This window comes from Scaptodrosophila lebanonensis, unplaced genomic scaffold (assembly GCF_003285725.1).
Source record: "Scaptodrosophila lebanonensis strain 11010-0011.00,11010-0021.00 unplaced genomic scaffold, SlebRS2 tig00000205-arrow-arrow-pilon, whole genome shotgun sequence".
NCBI lineage: Eukaryota > Metazoa > Arthropoda > Insecta > Diptera > Drosophilidae > Scaptodrosophila > Scaptodrosophila lebanonensis.
This window is the reverse complement of record NW_022060613.1, coordinates 429,112-454,094: the sequence shown is the minus strand read 5'-3', so window position 1 is coordinate 454,094 and position 24,983 is coordinate 429,112. Positions and strand designations below refer to the sequence as shown.

The 24,983-nt window shown below is 38.6% G+C and overlaps 1 protein-coding gene across 1 annotated transcript in view; it reads left to right on the top strand.

The window, feature by feature from the left end:
* The first annotated feature begins 569 nt into the window (after positions 1-569).
* LOC115630003 (cadherin-86C) overlaps positions 570-24,983 on the top strand; it is a 204,659-nt gene continuing 180,245 nt past the window's right edge. Inside the window, exons 1-2 of the mRNA XM_030526630.1 lie at positions 570-1,216; positions 8,273-8,356. Of these exons, the coding sequence (XP_030382490.1) occupies positions 578-1,216; positions 8,273-8,356 (723 nt within the window). The 5' untranslated portion in view covers positions 570-577. The remainder of the gene's footprint in view (positions 1,217-8,272; positions 8,357-24,983) is intronic.

Here is a 24,983-nt window from a genome sequence, read left to right as displayed (position 1 = left end):
TATTAGTTATAGTGGTCATGTTCGTTTAACGAAATAGTTTGTCAAGAACAAAAATGTAACGGACTACTGAACAATTTTTTGTCAAGAACAGAAAATGTTCATTTAAATACCTTAAATGCCTTCCTACTGGTAACCTTTAAGGTGAATACATATGGGTAGGTTATGCACACACAAAATAAATACAATTGGAAACATATTGAGCCGGGTTAAGACGGGCAATACCTGCTAGTTTGCTATAAAATAATACAAACTCGTATAGCGTACACACATAAGGCATCTTTGTGCAAAATTTGGTGTCTCTATCTCATATAGTCTCTAAGATCTAGGTGTGCATACGGACGGACAGACAGACCGACAGACAGACAGATAGACAGGGCTAGATCGACTCGTCTTGTCACGCTGATCAAGAATATATATACTTTGTTGGGTCTGCCACGCCTCCTTCTGCCTGTTACATTTTTCAGCTCCCGCAAACCTAATATACTCTTATACATTTTATGTACAGAGTATAATTTAAAAATATGGATATGTATAGCTTTCCCTTCTTTTAATTGCAGAAATGGCTTCCGGATATAAAATGAATAGCAAACATGATTACCTTTGGAAAGGAATTGCACTCAGAGTCGTATCTCTTATTTCATCTACAGAAAGAAAAACTAAAATGCGGATACCACCTTACAAAAAATGTTACCATATTCCTACATTTAAGCACCGGACTCAGCACCGCTCTTACATAAAATTGCTACTGCACTCATGGCTAAAAACAATTTTCGCCAATCACGTACTGACAATCAGCATAGTAATTGGTTTAATTTATCCACAATATGCCTACAGTGTAGATCCTCAGTTTGATCCATCTACACTGATGCGACTTGTACTTATTCCATCCGATGCACAGATCGGATCTGTAATCTATAGATTGCGTGCGACTCATGAGGAGTTCGACTATCCATTAATCTTTGAGTTAATGGGTGATGCATCTTTGTCTGTAGTAAAAGTTGTTTCTCTTCCATGCACAAAGTACAATTCTGTTTGTCAAGCGAACGTGGTTCTACAACGACGGCTGGAGGTAGGCCGCTTTTATGACTTCCAAGTTACAGTGAAGGATGCTAAAGGAGGCATGGCAGCCCAAATGTGTTCCATTACAGCAACCAATTATACAACACCCCATGATGTGATATTTCCTCACAAGCCGGGTATTATTATGATAGCAGAAGTAAGTTGACTTTATATACCGTTGTTAAGGTTATTTTGCTTATTTTATAAAAAAATGTCTTAAACACTTTTGGGCATGACATTGTTTAAAATTTTTTTTAAAATATTGTCTGCTAAAAAACTAAACAAGAATGAACGCTACAGTCGATCAAGCCCGACAGTAAAATAGCATGTACCCACTCCCACAAAATACAAAAAAAAAAACAAGTAAAAAAGCTAAAGTCGGGTGTCCAGACTTTGAAATACTCTGTACATATGTTTACAATAATTATAGAAAAACAAGAGAGAACGCTACAGTCGAGCAAACCCGACAGTGTAATACCCTGTACCCAGGTAAACTTCCGTCACTGAGTTATATGCGCCCATAGCAGCAGCAAAAAGAGGAAGAAGAAGAGCGAACTTGTTGCTGCAGTTTGGGGGGGTTGTACTGGCGAGAATTTGTTTCGCTAATAACTTTTCTTAGAATTGATCGAATTGAATAAAATTTTAAACAACAGTAGACAATTATATATAAATTATGTGTGCAAAGTTTGGTTTAGGTAGTTTTAGTTTAGTGAAATGTGGACGCTATTGACGAAATTCTGCAGCGGGGGAAGGGGGGGAAAATTAAAAAAAAAAAATAAACTCGTCCTTACTCGGACCTAGGAGAATCTGGATGCCAACTTTGGTTATTCTAGCTTTTATAGTTTCTGAGATCCTCGCGTTCATCCAGACGGACAGACGGACGGACAGACGGACGGACATGTCTAGATCGATTTCTCTCGTCATGCTGATCAAGAATATATATACTTTATGGGGTCGGAGATGCTTCCTTCTGTATGTTACATACTTTGCACAAACCTAATATACCCTTTTTACCCTACGGGTACAGGGTATAAAAAATGTGATCGATTTTACCTTTCTCGGTATTCGAACTCACGTAAAGGGTATATAATTGCACATATACAAAGCAATTGCGTCTATGTGAGTGTATGTATGTTTATGTGCGTCTATTTGTGTCTGTGTAAGCATTTTCGCAGTCAACTAAACAGCAACATCAACAACAGCCGTTGGCAGCGCTGCAGCAGCAAATATATTTATGGCTATAACTTCTTGTTAAATCGGTCTATCATAGTGAAACTTGACACACGGACACATAATAACCAACTGGTGGTATTTCCAAAATTTTAGTTCGAATTCTTGATCAGCATGACGAGACGAGTCGATATAGCCCTGTCTGTCCGTTTGTCTGTCCATATGAACATCTGGATCTCCCCCCCCCCCCCCCCACTTCCACGCTATGGCGGTTTTCCCGATTTTCCATCGTATAATCGCCTATATTTCGGAGAATATAAGACCTAGGTACACTTAATTAGTTCCAGATGCCTTTTGTGAATACGCAGAAAATGTGTTTTTTGGAATTTCCCTCCCTCCCCCCTCTCACCACCAATCAATAATTTTCCATAACTCCCGTATTACTTGGAAGTTTTCATTGAAATTCATTGAAATACCTCCAGTTAGTTATTATGAGTCTGTATACTAAGTAACATAATGACAGGCCGATTTAACAGGAAGTTATAGCCATATATGTATTCAAAGTATTACTTGTTATTGTCGTTTTCGAGGAGATCAGAAAATTTCAGTGACATTTTAAAATATTAATCCATGGAAGCTTAAGACTAGAAGATGATGCGACGCTATTAGGAACACATCAAAGATGGAATACATGATGTTATAAAAAAATGTCAAAGCAGCATCTATATCTATGGAGCTTTATGTACAAGAAAGACCAATTAGTATTTTAAAACGAACGGTTAAGCATAACAAAATCACATTTGCAAAAGCATTTGCAAGGCTTATTACACGACGTGGACAATTTCCGACTTGATGTTGGTTTGAACTACAATCAGTACACCCCCGACACGGCGTGCAGGTCTGTCCCGTCTGTAGATTATAAAGGTCTTAGACAAAATTTCAAAGTCAGATATGATAGCATTTAACCACGTCTCTGATAATGCAATTAAGTCAAATTCAAAAGAAAAGCTATCCCTATATAAAGCAGTAAGTTCAGATGCAATACCGTAAATTAGGAGATTTTGGAAAAATGTATAGTTTTTTGAACAATTGTTAGGTATTGACGAACTAACTGGCAGGGACACCGGATTAGGATCAATGCGTTTTTTCTATTTAAACGCATGAACTATCATATGCGGTGGCCAACATTTTGGGTCTCAAATGGTTTCAAAGTTTCAAACGGAACACTAATCTTAATAGAAGCAATTTCTCGGGGCATGGACAAATTAAATATCGAGAATGAAACCCTAGCAGAAAATTTCATAGCAATGTAACTGCGATAGACTCAAAGCTAGTATCAACAGACAGCCTTGACCCAAATACTTGCTTCAGAGGCGCTGAAAGGGAAAGAGGGCATGCAGGTGACAAGGTCAAAGCAATTTCGACTATTACATCAGAGGGCAGTTCGCATTGATTCTTACGAATGCGAGAAACAGGCTCAGATGGTTTATGAGACGGCGCTGCTTCTTCGCTGCGTGCGGATGGGACAAAAATAGGGGTCGCTGAAACGGTAGTCGGCGAGGGTACAGGGGAAGTCTCAAACAGAAGACCTGGAGAGGTTGAAAGAGACAGCATTGGAGAGCATGTTTTGAAGAGTTGATGGGAGAGGAGTAAGCGATTGAGGTGACAATTATGGCGCGACGGAAAGCACATTCAAATATTGAGTATCCAACCTCTTTTTAGGTGGAGAGTCAAATTTATACTTGCATGCAACTTAGCTCCTGAGTCAAAATCACGCCAGCTGCTTAGTCAACTTGTGCAGCCTTACAAAATGATTTCCCAAGAAGCTACAAATCGATGTTACATATCTGGAACAACCCCGTTATCGTAATCGATCACGTTAAAACGATCCATAAAAAGGCAGACGAAGAAGAAACTAAAGTTTGTTTTTATCATCAGACTTTTGGCAATGATGCCCGCAAATGCCTGCCTAGTTGCTCTCAGAACCAAGTCTTAAACTAACAAAGCTGTCATCGAATGCTGCTAGACGAAAGCCAACAATCTTCCAGCGAAAAAGTCAAACCACCTACAACGGATGCAAATCATCTACATGTTTTCGACCAAGCAACTCAAACCCGATTTCTGGTGGACTCAAAACACTCAGTGGTGTCTGTGATAAGCAATCTGCAGTAAAACAGAAGACCCAACAATGCTCATGTATGCCGCAAATCAATCCGTCTTTCATACTTATGGCAGACAAATTATCCAACTAAAGCTGGGACTGCGTCGCGACTTTAGTTGGCCCTTCATCATAGCTGATATAGACACTGCTATAATTGGTGCGAATAACTAACTTTCAACTCATCAATGATAGCAATAATCAGCGACTCAACGACTGGATTAACTACAGGCGGCCGTCTAATAATATCTGATCAACTTGCGATCGCAACAATACAAACCGATGATGATTTTTGAAACGTCAACCGCATGTACAATACAAACTGATTTTGAGGTCCGTCATTTCATTGAAACATCTGGTAGCCCGGTTTTCGATCGATCGGCCGGTGAAAAACTCTTAGCTGCCAATACAGAATTCAATTTCCTCATCAAACAGGGAATCTGTCGAGTATAGTATAGTATATGAGTTCCTGGTCCAGCCTACTGCGCTTAGTATCCAAAAAGAATGGTAGTTGGCGCGCTTGCGGGAGCTATCGTGAATTAAGCGATGCTGCAATTCCAGATTGTTATCCGATCGCGCACATATACGATCAGAAAAACGATCTTCCCGGCACTTGGTGCGTGCATATTATCAAGTACCAATGGCCGAAGATGATATTAAAAAGACTGCTGCTTTTACACCGTTTGGTCTTAGTGAGTTTGTAAAGGTGCCTTTCCGAATAAAAACCTCTCTCGATAACTGATGATCGCGTAAAGCATCTCTGCACAGTCTCGAAGATTTTTTCAAAAGCACGCAATTGTGCCCACAGATTTATACAAGTGTATTTATAAATTTTTCACCCTTCCCCACTCCCCGAAATAAAATACCTCCTCTTAATGCTTATGTGTCCTCAGGCCAATTTTATAGAAAACCAGTAGAGAAGCTAAAGTCTGTACATATGTGTAAAATAATTATTCGTGTCTATGCGTGTATGTGTGTGTTTGTGTGTGTCTGTGTGTCTATGCAAAGCAGTAACAACAACAATAGCTGCGGTCACTGATTGGTCATATATAGATATATGGCTATAACTTCCTGTTAGAACGGCCTATCAACATGAACCTCGGCATACGGACTCAAAATCACTAACTGGAGGTACTTTCCGAATTTTAATGAAAAATTCCAAGAATTACGGGAGTTATGGTTATCAGTGACTGCGGTGGAGAGGGAGGAGGGAGGGAAATTAAAAAAAAAAACATTTTGTGCGTGTTAATATAAGGCGTCTTGGACTTCAAATTGAAGTGTCTTATGGTCTTCCAGATATAGGTGATTATACAAACGGAAATACGGAAAAACCCCATTATCGGGGAAGTGGGGGGAAAATCAAAAAAAAAAAAAAACATGAGAGAACGCTACAGTCGAGCAAGCCCGACAGTGTAATACCCTTTACCCAGGTAAACTTCCGTCACTGAGTTATATGCGCCCATAGCAGCAGCAAAAAGAGGAAGAAGAAGAGCGAACTTGTTGCTGCAGTTTGGGGGGGTTGTACTGGCGAGAATTTGTTTTGCTAATAACTTTTCTTAGAATTGACCGAATTGAATAATAATAATTGAATTTTGAACAACAGTAGACAATTACATATAAATTATGTGTGTAAAGTTTGGTTTAGGTAGCATTTGAAATTTGGACGCTATTGACGAAATTCTGTAGCGGGGGAAGGGGAGGAAAATTAAAAAAAATAAAATAAACTCGTCCTTACTCGGACCTAGGAGAATCTGGATGCCAACTTTGGTTATTCTAGCTTTTATAGTTTCTGAGATCCTTGCGTTCATCTAGACGGACAGACGGACGGACATGTCTAGATCGATTTCTCTCGTCATGCTGATTCAGAATATATATACTTTATGGGGTCGGAGATGCTTCCTTCTGTATGTTACATACTTTGCACAAACCTAATATACCCTTTTTACCCTACGGGTACAGGGTATAAAAAACAAGTAAAAAAGCTGGTCGGGTGTCCCGACTTTGAAATGCTCTGTACATATGTTTACAATAATTATAGCAAAAAAAAAAATAGCGAAAACAAAAGCAAATATATTTATGGCTATAACTTCTTGTTAAATCGGTCTATCATAGTGAAACTTGACACATGGACACATAATAACGAACTGGGGGTATTTCCAAAATTTTAGTTCGAAATTCCAAGAATTACGGGAGTTACGATTTGCTGGGTAGAGGGGGGAGGGAGGGAAATTCCAAAAAACACATTTTCTGCGTATTCACATAAGGCATCTGGGACTAAAATTTGGTGTTCCTAGGTCTTATAGTCTCCGAGATATAGGCGATTATACGAATGGAAAATCGGGAAAACCCCCATAGGGGGGAAATGGGGGGGAAAATCAAAAAAATAAAACTCGTATAGCGTAGACACATAAGGCATCTTCGTGCAAAATTTGGTGTCTCTATCTCTTATAGTCTCTGAGATCTAGGTGATCATACGGACGGACGGACAGACGTACAGACGGACAGACAGACAGACAAGGCTAAATCGACTCGTCTTGTCATGCTGATCAAGAATATATATACTTTGTGAGGTCTACCACGCCTCCTTCTGCCTGTTACATTTTTCAGCTCGCGCAAACCTAATATACTCTTGTAAATTTCATGTACAGAGTATAAAAACTCGTATAGCGTACGCACATAAGTCATCTTTGTGCAAAATTTGGTGTCTCTAGCTCTTATAGTCTCTGAGATCCAGGTGTTCATACGGATAGACAGACTGACGGACAGACGGACAAACAGATAGACAGGGCTAGATCAACTCACGCTGATCAAGAATATATATACTTTGTGGGGTCTGCCACGCCTCCTTCTGCCTGTTACATTTTTCACCTCCCGCAAACCCAATATACTCTTGTACATTTCATGTACAGAGTATAATTATAGCTTCAAATGTCCATGCTCTGCACGCAGATTTTGTTGTTGTTACTGCTTTGACTACTCCAGTTTTTATGACGAAGAAGGTACAATTGACTAGAAGGAAGATGTTTATATTATAATTCCGTTTATTGGGTTTCTTCAATTTTGCTAATTTTTTAAAATATAAGTTTTCTATATGAATACATATGAATAGAGTATTGCAAATTCGGGGCACCCGACTTCAGCTTTTCACTTGTTTTACTTGCCCTCAATTCTGTGCTTGTCAAGGACAGCGCCACATCCGAAAAGAGGTTTTAGGTGATATGGAAAATTCAATCAAATCAGATCTTTGCTTGGCTGCAAACGAGCTCGAACGAGTGGCTGCAAACGAGCTCGAACAAGCACCGGTCTTGATTAGTTTGCTTTCAACAGTTCAGGCTCGGTAACTTTGAGTATTCTGTTCGTTGCGAACGGGTACCAGCCTTGATTGGTTTGCTTTCAAACACTTCAGGCTCGGTCACTTCGTTTAAGAGGACTGGGTCCTGATCGAAACAAACCAATCGAACGAGTATACTTGTACATACTTTTATACTATTGAACTAATAGCCGAAAAAACAATAGAAAATGCAAAGGCACGTGCATTTATGCTAGGAAGCTGAAATTTGGACTCAAGTATCCTTTCATAGTATCCATCACAGTGTAGGTGCGCACTAAGAAAGGCTTTTGGAAAATTCTAGCTCCAAAGGGGGGGAATTTTCCTTCTTATTGCTCTCTTTCACTCTGAGGGGGATCTTGTGTCCAAATTTCAGCTTTCTAGCTCTTACCGTTTGGATCAGTCAGTCAGGAAAAACTGTTTTATATATATAAGATATAATAGTTTGTATATTCTTCGCTTTGTGTATTGAGCTATGTACTTGTGTTTAAGAAAAATATTGTATAAAGCAATCTAATATAATCTTTTGACCAATTGTCTTCACATCATTTTTTTAGGATGCAAAACGAGGAACTGATTTGGCTTATGTGGTTGCACGGAAAAATCCACTTTTTCAAAAACCGGTGTACCTTGAATTATGGGTAAGTTAGCAACATTTCAACATACCCTGTACCCCAAGGGTAAAAGGGTATACTAGTTTAGTTCCAATGTATGTAACATCCAGAAGGAGGCGTGGCAGACCCCAGAAAGTATCTCAGGATGTACAAGATGTACGAGAAAGGACGAGCTTGTGTTTTTTTTCTGATGCACCCTCTACTCCCATGCAATTCGTGTTTTTCCCATAATTCCCGTAATTTTTGGAATTTTGTACTCAAATGTAGCAAATACCCCCAGTTAGTGATTATGTGTCCGTATGCCTAGTTTCACTAACATAGACCGATTTAACAAGAAGTTATAGCCATAAATATAATTGCTGCCCAAGCGCTGCTCGCAGCTGTTGTTGATGCTGGTGCTTTGGTTGACTGCAACCATGCTCACACAGACACGAATAGACGCGCATAGACATACATGTACTCAAATAGAATTTGCTTTGTAAATGTGCAATTATACACCGTTCACATGAGTTCGAATACCGACGTAGGTAAAATCTATCAGTTTTGTACGAATGTATGTAACAAGCAGAAGGAGCCGTGGTAGACCCCACAAAGTATATATATTATTGATCAGGGTGACAAACCGAGTCGATATAGCCATGTTCGTCGTCCGTCCGTCTGCCCGTCTGTATAAGCGCAAGGATCTCAGAAGGTACAAGAGCTAGAATGACCAAACTTTGTATCCAGGTTCCCCTAAGTTCTAAGCAGGTCAAGTTTGTTTTTTTGTTCTGATTCATCCCCCAACTCCCCGCAATTCCTGTTTTTTTTATAACTTCCGTAATTCGTGGAATTTTGAAATCAAATTTGGTATTTGCATCCAGTTTATGGGTATCTGAAGATACTTACAAGTATAAAATCGCTGTCCATACTCTGCCTGCAGCTCTGCCCGCAGCTGCTGTTGTTGCTGCTTTGGTTCAACTATGTGCTGCATACATACACGCATATAAACACGCAGTGACACGATTCTGATGTAAATTATTTCTGTTGAAATTGTACATAAACACTTATGTATGTATGCATGTGTTGAATTATTTGTGTTCAATTTAATTAAATAATTTAATTAATATAATTTGTATCGCGTGTACCCAAAGGGTAAAAGGCTATATTAGTTTTGTGCGAATGTATGTAACAAAAAGAAGGAACCGTGACAGACCCCACAAAGTATATAAGCGCATCGATTATAAAGTACAATAGTTAGGATAACCAAACTTGGCATTCAGATTCCCCTAAGTCCTATTCAGAACGAGTTTGTGTTTTTTTTCTGATACACCCCTCCCCCCCTCTCCCCCACTCCACCACAATTCGTGTTTTTTCCATAACTCCTGGATTTTCGTACTCAGATTAGGCAAATACCTCCAGTTAGTGATTATGAGTCCGTATGCCCAGCTGCATTAGGATAGGTTAATTAAGACGAAAGTTATATCCATAAATATTTTCTCTGCCGAGGCGCTGCCCGCAGCTGTTCTTGTTGTTCCTGCTTTCACATGATTATGTAATGTTAATGTATGTTGTTGAAACTGTACATAAACATGTGTTCACTTTTGTATGTATGTATTAAATATATTTAATTCGTCGACTTTCGTCGCTTCGTAACAACGCGTACTTTTCTATACGCGCACTCGGTTTTCTCTGCCGAGGTTCTGCCCGCAGCTGTTGTTGTTGTTGCTGCTTTGACATAATTATGTACAGTAAATGTATGCTTTTGAAACTGTACATAAACATGTCTTCACTTTTGTATGTGCCATTATGGCAGCCACATATGCCGACGACACGGCCTTCCTTACCGTAGCAGACACCCCAGCAGAGGCCTCCCAGGTAATGCAAGAGCAATTCCATCTGCTTAACTCGTGGCACAAGAAGTGGAAAATCTCTGTCAACGGCGATAAGTCCACTGCCACCACCTTTTCCATCCGCCCCGGCAACTGTCCACCAGTTAGCCTTAACGATGTTACAATCCCAGAAGAAGCCATTACCCTCGACAGGAGGCTAACGTGGAAACCGCACCTGCTGAAGAAGCGCCGCCAGGCAGAAGACCGCGTTAAAGCGTTCTACTGGCTGATGGGTAGGAGATCGAAGCTGCCGACGTCATCAAAGCTACTTGTATACAAGTACAAGGCGATCATAGGGCCAATCTGGACATATGGCATCCAATTGTGGGCCACCGCCTGCAAGACTAATGTCCGCATTATGCAGACATTTGTGGACAAAGCTCTCCGCTCCGCCACCAGCGCTCATCCTCTGCACGACAACGACACTCTTCATCAAGTCCTCAGCTTCCCTTGGGTGAAGGATGAAATTAACAAAAGCAGCAAGCGGTACATACAGAGGCTACATGACCACCCCAAAAATTTGGCGATGAAACTGCAGGAAAACAGCGAACGGCCCAGGAGGCTACTCAGGACCCATCCTCTGGACCTCCCCAGGAACTAGCGGGATATTACAACCTCATAATAAATGAAATAATAAATTGTCAAGTTTATTTAACTAATTTAATGATTGTCCACGATGGACAGTTTTAAATAAAATGCACTCTGCTATTCAAAAAAAAAAAAATTTTTTTTTTATGTCTATACTAATATTATAAAGAGGAAAGATTTGATTGTTTGTTTGTTTGTATGTTTGCTTGAATTGAAAAGGCTCCGTATCTACTGGACCGATTTAATGGATTCTTTCACTGTTGGGAAGCTACACTATCGACGGTGAATATGGGCTATATTATATTTCAAAAAAAAGAATGGAATCCTTATTAAAACGCCAATAATGTAACCAAAGGTGTAAAAAAATTACCTTTTAAATCTCCTGAATAGCATGCTGTCAGTTCATAATCATCCTCGAAACATTGTCACTTTAAATATTAAGGCAATATTATTCAAAAGCCCCCAGCCAAATAAAAAATTACAAATCGATCGACACCGTTATTAATGAAGACATTAAAATACACTAAACCTTTCTTGACTGGACTAATTATTAGTGCCCCGGAAGGTCTCCGCGCTTTGTTTTCTTGATGGCTGTACTATTTGATACGGTGGCGACTTCAAGCTCTTTATGCTGGCCAAATTCCAAAGAACGGACTCCGCATTGCCACTCCAAAGACAACCTGCTAGTATGTATTAAATATATTTAATTCGTCGACTTTAGTCGCTTCGAACAACGCGTACTTTTCTATACGCGCCCGATGTAACGGTACGAATAACAACTGCATTACTGCAAGCTAGTTCGGTAAGTGAACGCTCTCTCTCCCCTGCTAATATGATCACCCAGCACATTGTAAAGTGGGTCATGGAGTGCCCAGTGCCCGTTTCCAGACCCCTACTGTCTTAACAATGAATTGCTGATAACAACAACAACCTGTATAATGCCCTCGCTTACAACTGTGTATTCGACAACGACAACTATAACAACAACAACAGCAGTCCCTCAGCGCCCGTTATTGTCAACTCACTGCGACCCCTCTCCCAGCCGAAAAGTATGCAAAGCGCTAACGGAGCGTTAATACAGAGTGGACTGGATCGCTATGTGCAAATTAAACGAAAACTGAGCCCACAAGCAACTAAGAGAAACAACGCACCCAAAATAACTAAAACAGAAAAATAACACTGTGCCAACTGAGGCGCTGAAAAACAATAGATTCGCGATTCTCAGTTTACCTGAAGAAGATAACGCCGAAACAGCTAAGGCTAAGCAACTAAAGCCGCCACCTATTTATGTGCGGCAGGCAAATTGTACAGAATTGGTTAAAAAACTCACTACCAAAATTGGAGAAAACAAATTCTATGTTAGGTCTATAAAAAGGGGTAGCATAAATGAAACTAAAATACAAGTCAATGACGAAAATACCTGTCGATCACTGAAAAGATGAACTACTACACCAACCACCACCAACTTAAAAGTAGCAAGGGATTATAAGTGATTATCATAGGAATCGAGCCAACGGTTCCAGTCAGCGAGATAAAAGATGGACTTAAAGATAAGGACTTTGAAGTCAAAATAGCAATGAACATATTAAATAGAAATAAAATTCCCCAACCAATGTTCAAGGTAGAACTGACACCTAACTGTATGCCTATAAATAAAAACGAAGTTCACCCAATTTACAAGCTGCAATATCTACTGCACCGTAAAATCACCGTTGAGGAACCGCACAAGCGAAATGGACCTGTCCAATGCAAAACTACCAGGAATATGGACACACAAAAACGTATTGTACCCTACGCGCAGTCTGTGTTGCGTGCGGGGATGTTCATCTCAATGAGGCCTTCCCTGTAAATAAGGAGGACCCCTCTGCTAAAACATGTAGCAACTGTGGCGAAAACCACACTGCCAACTAAAGAGGTTGACTTTCATATAAAGATTTAAATCCGCCTCTCGAAAACCAGTCATCCGACAAAAGTTGCCATACATACCATCAACTACGATTCCAGGAGTATCTTTTGCTAAGGCGTTAAGTTACACCAACGAGTCGTACGCCTCAGTCTCTAAACAAACCACTGCAGGAATAATGAATCGTCAGACATCGTAACAGGGGCCAGAAACTACTACCCAACATACCACTGCAAATCCATCCCAATTGCCTAGTGGGATTGAATCAATTCTGGCAACTCTAACAAATACAATGATAGCAATACAACAAACGAAATTATGCGCAATCAAAATCTTCTTCTGGAATTACTAATCAAACAGAAATCAACTTAAATGGTTTCACTAAAAATATTTTTCTGGAATGCGAATGGCATTTCAGAGCCCAAATGCGAGCTCCTGCAGTTCCTCAATCAACATGACATTGACGCCATGCTCATATCAGAGACTCATCTAACAAACAAAAATGATTTTCATCTCAATGGCTACAACTTCTATGCGACCAAACATCTCGATGGTAAGGCTCATAGAGGTACTGGCATCCTGATAAAGCGTCGCATAAGGCACTATCCGTATCCGCCACAACAACTCATATCGAAAGACAAAGCGGCTATTTAAGCTTAGCCGCAGTATACTGCCCATCGCGTCTCTCCGTTTCTAAGGCAGAATTTGTACCTTTCTTCAACCTACTAGGTGACCGCTTCATAGAAGTTGGTGACTACAATGCCAAACACACACATTGGGGATCCCGACTTATCAACCCAAAAAGAAGACAACTATATAACGCTATAATAACACCACGAAACATGCTTGACTTTATTTCTCCGGGCTGGCCTACATATTGGCCCACAGATCCAAAGAAGCAACCAGACTGGGTTGATTTTACTATTACAAGAGTGCCACAGGCTCAGATTTGTGTGGAGCACTTAAAAGATCTATCATCGCATCACTCGCCAATCCTTCTTCACCTTTATGACCACCCAAAGTACTCGGAGCGCCCCCACTTTTTAACTTCTAGAAAAACTGACTGGCTTAAATACAGGAAGTACGTAAGTTTCCATATTGATGGCTGCCCAAACATTAACTGCAAAGATGACATAGATACCTCAGTTGAAGCATTAGTGTCTGTAATGTCACTAGCGGAAAGACATTCCACTCCAGAAATCACAGCTTCTAAACTTTACAAAAGCAGTCGTGTTAACAGGAATATTGAAGAACTGCTACGAAATGAGAGAAAGCTTCGGCGGGAGTGGCAAGTGCACAAATCACCTGACTCAAAGGACTGGTTAAAAATAGCCAACCATCTACTACGCAAAGCCCTTGAAGACGAGAAACATTGAGCTCAAACGAACTATATGGAGGAACTCTTCCCAAACAGCAAACGATTCCCATTGCGGAAAGCTAAATCAGGTGTATGTCCACCAATCGAGAGTGAATCATCATTACGTACACAAAGAGGAACGTGGGCTCGCAGCAACGAAGAGAACGCAAATCTATTTGCCGCCCATTTGGAAAAAGTCTTCAAACCACATCCAGCAAAAAATAGCTTTGTGCTCCCACTAACCAATATTCTTGAAGCTACCACGCCTATCGTATTCCAAGCAAGAGAAGTTACAAGTGTCATTAAGGACCAAATTTCAAAGCAAAAAAAAAGCAGGTCCACGATTTTATTTCCCCCAAAATGATCATTGAATTGCCGAGCTGTGCAGTGTATTTTCTCACCATCATTTTCAACAGCATGATGAAATTGGACTATTATCCTCAACAATGGAGAAAATCTGTCATCACAATGATCCATAAAGCCGGAAAGGTCAAGTCTCAGCCGTGCCTATCAAAGATATTCGAAAAACTGCTCCTGAATCGCATCGAGCAGCACCTACACATCAACAGTGCAATCCCAAATTGCTTTGAACTATGGGGAAACGCTTCCATTAGTAATTTAGAGTTAATCAAAAGAGTTCAATCGAAGATACTGAGAACCATCACTGGGGCACCTAGCAGGTCTTACCCGTCCTTGCTGGCTCAGTATTTGTGCTTACAATCATACGTTTATTTACTATATGATATTTCTCTTCCGACACTCTAAAGTTTCTAAAGAATTCATTTCCCAAATAGCAAATTACTTTGGTACCATTTGAGGGCTAGGACATATAGTACAATAAATACTTGGTATGGTTATACTATATGTATACATATACATAAATATACATACATACTTGTATGTATCTATGTACCTTTCTTTATCTCTATATATATAAAACAGTTTGTCCTGACTGACTGACTGACTGACTGACTGATTGGCAATCAACGCACAGCCCAAACGGTAAGAGCTAGGAAGCTGAAATTTGGACACAAGATTCCTCTTGAAGCGAAAGTGAGCTCTAAGAAGGGGTTTCGAAAAGGGGAAAATTCGAGCTCCAAAGGGGGGAAAACGAGCTCCAAAGGGGGAAACGAGCTCCAAAGGGGGAAAACGAGCTCCAACGTTTGTATGAAAAACCTACAATTTTTATCCGATTAACTTCAAACTTAGTTTGTATACTCTCACAAAGAATACAAAAAAACTGTATACTTGGTTTTTCACCATTTTTCCTGGGGCATGAAAAAGGGGGGGTTTTCCGTGGAAAAATTGAAACACAATCAACACCCCACAGCCCAAACGGTAAAAGCTAGGAAACTTGAGCCTGGGCTCAAGTATCCTATCATGGTGTAGAGACGCACTAAGAAGGGATTTTGGAAAATTCGAGCTCCAAAGGGGGGAAAAGTAGCTCCAAAGTTTGTTTGAAAATTCTGCATTTCTGAATCGATCAACTTTAAATTCGGTTTTTATAATCTATAAAAGAATACAAACAAAACTGCATACTCGAAATTTGTGTTGGAGCTTGAATTATTGGGGTTTTAATATTTATGCATTTTTTCAAATGAAAAGTTTGTGTTATAAATTTTGTCCGATTGATTTCACATTTGGGTAATATAATCTACGTAACTAAAATTACAACTTTGCATTTACAGATTTTTAATATATGCATTTTACAAATGCAGGCAGAACAAACAATACAAAATATCAAACAGTTGGGGACAACTAAGTATACATACATACACACACATACATACATACATACAAGCAGCTGTTCGTGTAGTTGCGTGCAAACGGTTGAAGTGGCCAAAGCAAAATGTGAGACACTAATGTGTGAATGTTCATTTGTACACATGTATATACATACATACATACATACATATGTACAAAAGTACATTCGTCTTGCACTGACAGGGCAAGAAATGTTAATTAATTAAAAATTATTACAACTATAACATAAACATTTTGATGTTATTTTTTCTTTGTTTAGTACATTTGGCATAAGGGGTTTTTAGGACAACGGACTACAAGGGCGTACGCAGGTTGGGCAGGGGGGACATTGCTCCCCCTAGAAAGAATTTCGCATTATGAATTACACCAGCACCATATGTATTACATACGTCTGTATGTATAGTATGTACATATGTACATCAATAAGTATGTATGTACGTACATACATTCTTATATACATATATAGGTTTGTATGTATGCAGTGGGCCATCGAACACTGTTGTTTAATTGTAATAAATAGTGTTCTATGGTTTCAAATCAAAATTTTTAAAACAACAACAACAACTTCAAGTTATTGGCTCGCAAATCTTCTTTCGTTTTGATCATTTACGGCTGTTAATTGCATACGCAAAATGCCGTACACATACAAATAAATTTGTATGTATGTGTACAGTGAACAATCGAATACAGTATTATAATCAATAACTCTCAAACGATGTTTTTCGATGTATTTGTATTCGACATGTATTACGATATATCAACACAAGTATCGATATTTTCGATATATCGCATTTAATTTTATTATTTATTCACTTTTTCAAATGAATAGTTTGTGTTATAAATTTTGTCCGATCGATTTCAAATTTGGGTAATGTAATCAACATAACTATATCAACAAATTGGCATTCAACGATTAAAATATAGCAATATGTTTTTTACTTGCCATATATCAAATATCAAATAGTTGGGGACATCACATACACACACTCACACATACATACAACAAGCAACAGTTCGTGTCTATGTGTGCCCATGCATACATACATATGTATGTACATGCATATGTATGTATGCCTGTATATGTATGTAGCATGTACATACAAAACAACAACAACTGCAAGTCATTGGCTCGTTCTTCTTCTTTCGTTTTGATAATTTAATGTTAATTGCAAAGGCAAAACGCCAAAAGTTTACAGTTACCGTCGCTAGGTAACGACTGCGTAAGCGATAGTAAAGCAGAAATCGAATAACGGAGCTACGCATATTCTGCTTCGCATTGCGGGCAGATGTATGTATGTTTATGATTTGATCTTATTGATCTCAATAAATAATTAGATTTTATTATTTAAATATTCTGCTTATTGCATTCAAACTTCGATATTTTGATGGTATCGGTGGCTTCAACTATCGAAAGTTTTACTCTAGCAAATTGAGATGAGAATTTTCAGTGCTTTTTAATCGTGGCTCATCGCTGCACGGCATTGACACGAGTGCCGTGTTCATATTCCGAGTTTGTGCGTGACCGTATTGACTCAATATGGCACGAAAAGACTCAAATGTGAATTTTAAATTAGGATATACCCTTATAATTATTCCCCTTTTTTGCACATAGTCTATCTTAAAACGTTGCGTTATCTCTATATATAAAACAGTTTGTCCTGACTAATTGGTGATCAACGCACAGCCCAAACGGTAAAAGATGAAATTTGAACTCAAGTATCCTTTCATAGTATCTATCATAGGATACACTAAGAAAGGTAGGAGCACACTAAGAAAGGCTTTTGGAAAATTCCAGCTCCAAAGGGGGGAAAACGAGCTTTAAAAAATATTAGTTATAGTGGTCATGTTCGTTTAACGAAATAGTTTGGCAAGAACAAAATTAACAGAGTACTGAACAATTTTTTGTCAAGAACAGAAAATGTTCATTTAAATACCTTAAATGCCTTCCTACTGGTAACTTATAAGGTGAAAACATATGGGTAGGTTATGCACACACAAAATAAATACAATTGGAAACATTATATTGAGCCGGGTTAAGACGGGCAATACCTACTAGTACTTATATATGCATGTATGTAAATTTAAATGTATGTACATATCAGCGTTGCCGAACGCTCCAATTTTGGCGGGACGTCCCGATTTATAAATCAAACTTAAATGTCCCGCGTCGGACTATTCGGGGATAACTCTTTAAAAACAAGTAAAAAAGCTAAAGTCGGGTGTCCCGACTTTGAAATACTCTGTACATATGCTTAGAATAATTATAGAAATTAAAAAAGTAATAGAATAAAAAAAAAAATTTGATCGATTTTACATCTTTTGGTATTCGAACTCACGTAAAGGGTGTATAATTGCACATATACAAAGCATTTGCGTCTATGTGAGTGTATGTATGTATATGCTCGTATGTTTTCACCTTATAAGTTACCAGTAGGAAGGCATTTAAGGTATTTAAATGAACATTTTCTGTTCTTGACAAAAAATTGTTCAGTACTCTGTTACATTTTGTTCTTGCCAAACTATTTCGTTAAACGAACATGACCACTATAACTAATATTTTAATTAGTCAGGACAAACTGTTTTATATATAGAGATAACGCAACGTTTTAAGATAGACTATGTGCAAAAAAGGGGAATAATTATAAGGGTATATCCTAATTTAAAATTCACATTTGAGTCTTTTCGTGCCATATTGAGTCAATACGGTCACGCACAAACTCGGAATATGAACACGGCACTCGTGTCAATGCCGTGCAGCGATGAGCCACGATTAAAAAGCACTGAAAATTCTCATCTCAATTTGCTAGAGTAAAACTTTCGATAGTTGAAGCCACCGATACCATCAAAATATCGAAGTTTGAATGCAATAAGCAGAATATTTAAATAATAAAATCTAATTATTTATTGAGATCAATAAGATCAAATCATAAACATACATACATCTGCCCGCAATGCGAAGCAGAATATGCGTAGCTCCGTTATTCGATTTCTGCTTTACTATCGCTTACGCAGTCGTTGCCTAGCGACGGTAACTGTAAGCTTTTGGCGTTTTGCCTTTGCAATTAACATTAAATGGTCAGAACGAAAAAAGAAGAGCGAGCCAATGACTTGCAGTTGTTGTTGTTTTTAGAGCATTATTTTTTTTACAATCAAACAACTGTGTTCGATTGCCCAATGTATACATTAATACGAATGTACATACATACTATATTCATACACAGGCATACATACATACATACATACATATGTATGTTTCTCTTCACTTTTTCAACCGTACGTAGAGAACCGCACACATAGACACGAACTGTTGCTTGTTGTGTGTGTGAGTGTGTGTATGTGATGTCCCCAACTATTTGATATTTGTTGTTGCTGCATAAAGTTATTAATGAAAACCCTAATGCCAAATGCACTAAACAAAGAAAAAATTACTTTTAAAAATGTTATATAATTTTCAATTAATTAACATTACTTGCTCTGTCAGTGCAAGACGAATGTACATACATACATATGTAGATACATATGTATGTACATACATAGATGTGCATATATGTACATATGTATGGACATTCACACATTAGTGTCTCACATTTTGCTTTGGCTATTTCAATCGTTTGCACGCAACTACACGAACAGCTGCTGGCATGTGTGTGTGTGTGTGTGTGTGTGTGTATGTATACTTAGTTGTCCCCAACTGTTTGATATTTTGTATTGTTTGTTCTGCCTGCTTTTGTAAAATGCATATTTTGAAAATCCTTGAATGCAAAGTTGTAGATTTAGTTACGTAGATAACATTACCCAAATTTTAAATCGATCGGACTAAATTTATAAGACAAACTTTTCATTTGAAATAGTGAATAAATCTTAAAACCCCAATAATTCAAGCTCCAACACAAATTTCGAAAATCTAAGTATGCAGTTTTGTTTGTATTCTTTAATTGATTTTAGAAACTAAGTTTTATGTCGATCGGCTAAAAAATGCGGATTTTTCAAACAAACTTTGGAGCTACTTTTCACCGCTTTGGAGCTAGAATTTTCCAAAAGCCTTTCTTAGTGTGGTCCTACACTATGATGGATACTATGAAAGGATACTTGAGTCAAAATTTCATCTTTTACCGTTTGGGCTGTGCGTTGATCACCAATTAGTCAGGACAAATTGTTTTATATATAGAGATAACGCAACGTTTTAAGATAATATCCTAATTTTAAATTCACATTTGAGCCTTTTCGTGCCATATTGAATCAATACGGTCACGCACAAACTCGGAATATGAAACACGGCACTCGTGTCAATGCCGTGCAGCGATGAGCCACGATTAAAAAGCACTGAAAATTCTCATCTCAATTTGCTAGAGTAAAACTTTCGATAGTTGAAGCCACCGATACCATCAAAATATCGAAGTTTGAATGCAATAAGCAGAATATTTAAATAATAAAATCTAATTATTTATTGAGATCAATAAGAACAAATCATAAACATACATACATCTGCCCGCAATGCGAAGCAGAATATGCGTAGCTCCGTTATTCGATTTCTGCTTTACTATCGCTTACGCAGTCGTTGCCTAGCGACGGTAACTGTAAGCTTTTGGCGTTTTGCCTTTGCAATTAACATTAAATGGTCAAAACGAAAAAAGAAGAGCGAGCCAATGACTTGCAGTTGTTGTTGTTTTTAGAGCATTATTTTTTTTACAATCAAACAACTGTGTTCGATTGCCCAATGTATACATTAATACGAATGTACATACATACTATATTCATACACAGGCATACATACATACATACATATGTATGTTTCTCTTCACTTTTTCAACCGTACGTAGAGAACCGCACACATAGACACGAACTGTTGCTTGTTGTGTGTGTGAGTGTGTGTATGTGATGTCCCCAACTATTTGATATTTGTTGTTGCTGCATAAAGTTATTAATGAAAACCCTAATGCCAAATGCACTAAACAAAGAAAAAATTACTTTTAAAAATGTTATATAATTCTCAATTAATTAACAATTCTTGCTCTGTCAGTGCAAGACGAATGTACATACATACATATGTAGATACATATGTACATACATAAGTAGATGTGCACATATGTATGTACACACGCACTGCAAACGGAGCTACACTCGATGTCAACACAAAGTAACGTCCCGCTCTTGTTGAATTAGCCGCTTCAATTTAAAGGAATCGGGATAAAACCGTAATTGGCAGAATACCGAGAACAACGAATATTGCGAAACAGCTTTTTAACACTTTGTAACTACTGATACTCTACATAATCGCCGACACGGCCATCGTGTAATCATTACAGTAAACTCCAGTATATAAACTCTTTTTTGTGCAGAACATTTAATAATCTCTTAAGTCGTAGAACAAATTAATACATTTATTATAATTAACAAGAGAGAACGCTACAGCCGAGCAAGCCCGACAGTGTAATACCCTGTACCCAGGTAAACTTCCGTCACTGAGTTATATGCGCCCATAGCAGCAGCAAAAAGAGGAAGAAGAAGAGCGAACTTGTTGCTGCAGTTTTGGGGGGTTGTACTGGCGAGAATTTGTTTCGCTAATAACGTTTCTTAGAATTGACCGAATTGAATAAAATTTTATACAACAGTAGACAATTATATATAAATTATGTGTGCAAAGTTTGGTTTAGGTAGAATTTGAAATGTAGACGGTATTGACGAAATTCTGTAGCGGGGGAAGGGGGGGAAAATTCCAAAAAATAAAATAAACTCGTCCTTACTCGGACCTAGGAGAATCTGGATGCCAACTTTGGTTATTCTAGCTTTTATAGTTTCTGAGATCCTCGCGTTCATCCAGACGGACGGACGGACAGACATGTCTAGATCGATTTCTCTCGTCATGCTGATCAAGAATATATATACTTTATGGGGTCGGAGATGCTTCCTTCTGTATGTTACATACTTTGCACAAACCTAATATACCCTTTTTACCCTACGGGTACAGGGTATAAATAGGGTATATTAGGATTGTGCAAAGTATGTAACATGCAGAAGGAAGCATCTCCGACCCCATAAAGTATATATATTCTGAATCAGCATGACGAGAGAAATCAATCTAGACATGGCCGTCTGTCCGTCTGGATGAACGCAAGGATCTCAGAAACTATAAAAGCTGGAACAACCAAAGCTGGCTTTCTCATTTTGCTTCTGTTTTTGGGCGCATATAACTCGGTGACGGAAGTTTGTCTGGGCACAGGGTATTTCACTGTTGGGCTTGCTCGACTCTCTTAATTGTTCTCTCTTAATTGTACAATTTAATGCCAGCTGCACTTCACCTAACGCCTCCTGCCACGACCTGTTACCGGACTCTAAGCCGTCAGCAAACTCTTTAACTTCTTTATCATACGTTCCACCTGACCATTAGCGAGGCTACATCCTGATTAAACAAAAAAACTCTCAATGTCAAGAAAAAGTCATTACATTTGGCACAAGCAAAACATTTTCCTTCCTTTCCAATTTTCCTGCTGCCGGTTCGCTTGACTTCCGTATCGGTCGTTCCTATATGTTGACTGGCTTTGTTGCATTTTGAGTCGGCATTCGACCATTTTGTGAATCAGCTTGCCACAAAAATGACAAGTGATGATTGACGATTTTTGCCTTTTGACATTTGCGCCACCAAAGCTTTCGGGCAAATGACTTCGCTTCTTGCTGAACGCGAATGCCTTTAGTTCTGACTGCAACTCAATTCTGGAACTCGTGTTTCACGTAAATGCTAGCCGCTACAAACGACTGTCGAAATTGGCTTCTACTCTCATTTCGCGCCATCTTCTTATGAGTGACGTCACTATACGGCATGCATACACCGATAGACACTTGCTGTCATTTGGGCGACTGCTCAACACATTTAAAAACATGGCTGCTAGTGTTTCTACATTATCAAAGCGGTGCACAAATAGTTCTTCAAACTGGGTCCAGGTTATTTCAGGGTTATAAATATGCGAACGCCACTGTGACACACTGCCTTCAAGCGACGCACTCAAGGCCATAGCAAGTGCACTGGCTTTCAACATATTTTCTGTCAATATAATGTCGACTATACTACACCACGATAGAGCGTTGGCTCCAGTAAAATCTGGATTGAACTAAGGTAGCGCGACTATTTTGCTTTGTTGCGCGTCCCTTGTTGTTGGTTGTAATGCGCCATGATGCGTCCTCTAATGTAGACAGAGGAACTGATCCCACTTATGATGTCGGAGTTGGGTCTTGGGCCTTTCTTTTCCAGAATCACTCATTTTAGGAGCGTAGCGAGCCTCTGCATGCAGCCGTATTGATCAGTGGACAACGCAATACTACTTCGCTATCCACATATTTACTGCCATAGTATTTCTTAGCGTTCTCCCTCACATGCCAGTGTCCAGTGAGAATTTCATGATTTTTCATGAATTATTATGAAATATGAATTATTACGTTTTAAGTGTCAGTATGTTTGTGTTATCGGTGCGAAAACGAGCTTCGAACAAAGAGGCAACATTAAATTTTATTTTAAAACTTCTACCGAAACGTTTCAAATTATGGAACAAGTTTATGGCGATGATTACCTATCCCGTAGCAGAGTGCATGAGTGGTTTCAACGTTTTCAAAGTGGTCGTGAGGACATAAATGACTATCAACATGTGGGCCAATCAAAATTCGTGATCACCGAAAATTCCATCAAAACAGTGCGTGAATTCATCAAAAATCAGCCTAAATCATCATTGAAATTGATGGAAATGAAATTGAACATCTCCAAAACATCGATTTATCGCATTTTGACCGAACATTTGGGTTTACGAAAGGTGTGTGCACGGTTTGTTCCGCACAAATTGACTGACGACCATCGTCAGACGATCGACGCTTGTGACCGATTATTTGACCAAAAATCACATTTTAAACATTAACCACTCGCCGTTTTCACCTGAGACTTCTACCTTTTTGGAAAAATGCTTTTGCCCATGAAAGAAAAGCGTTATGCAGACGAAGAGGCCATTCAAAAGGCTTGCACCGGCATACTGACGGCCATACCGGCCAACGAGCTAAAACACTCGTTCGACATGCTTTTGGATCGTGTAAAAAGCTGTATTGAAGCAGAAGGAGACTATTTTGAATAAAATAAATTTATTTTGCCGAAAAAACCATTTGTTCTGTTTTTTTTTTTTTAAGTCCTGTTTACTTTGGAACACACCTTGTATATATAAAACAGTTTGTCCTGACTGACTGACTTAGTAACTGACTGAATTACTGACTGATTGATTGGTGATCAACGCACAGCCCAAACGGTAAAAGCTAGGAAGCTGAAATTTCAAGAATCCTTTCATAGCGTTTTGGGTAATTCGAGCTCCAAAGGGGGAAAGCAGGCTCCAACGTTTGTATAAAAAACCTACAATTTTCACCTGATCAATTTCCAACTTTGTATACTCTTAGTATTCCAAGAAAAACTGCGTACTGGGTTTTTTGAGATTTTTTTTTGGGCCTGAAATATGGGAGTTTTCCTGTAAAAACAAGTAAAAAAGCTAAAGTCCCGACTTTTAAATACTCTGTACATATGTTTAGAATAATTATAGAAATTAAATAAATTAACAGAATTAAAAGAAATTTTGATCGGTTTTACCTCTCTCGGTATTCGAACTCAAGTAAAGTGTGTATAATTGCACATATACAAAGCAATTGAGTCTATGTGAGTGTATGTATGTTTATGCGTGTCTATTCGTGTCTGTGTAAGCATGTTTGCAGTCAACTAAAGCGTCAGCATCAACAACAGCTGCGGGCAGCTGGGCAAAATTGGTGCTCTTTATTGTTCGTGGCACATCGCTGCACTGCGTGGACACAAGTTCCGTGTTTCATATTCCAATTTCATGCGTGTTCGTATTGACACAATAAAGCACAATAAATAAAACAACACGACAAAAAAATAATTTAAAGTTCGGAAACACTTTAATAATTATTCGAGTTTTTTTGTTGAAAAAAGCAAGGGATTTGGATGGAAATCGCATATCCAAAAAACACATGTTAATGTTAGCCACATTTGCATAAAATAAATTAATATTTTACGAAAAAGTAATATTATGTACATATATCGGTCCTTGGAAATTGGCCTACCATATGCACATGTATACAAGCATAAATTAAATATCGACATTCTCCCAATTATTCGATTAACAAAGAAAAATTTGT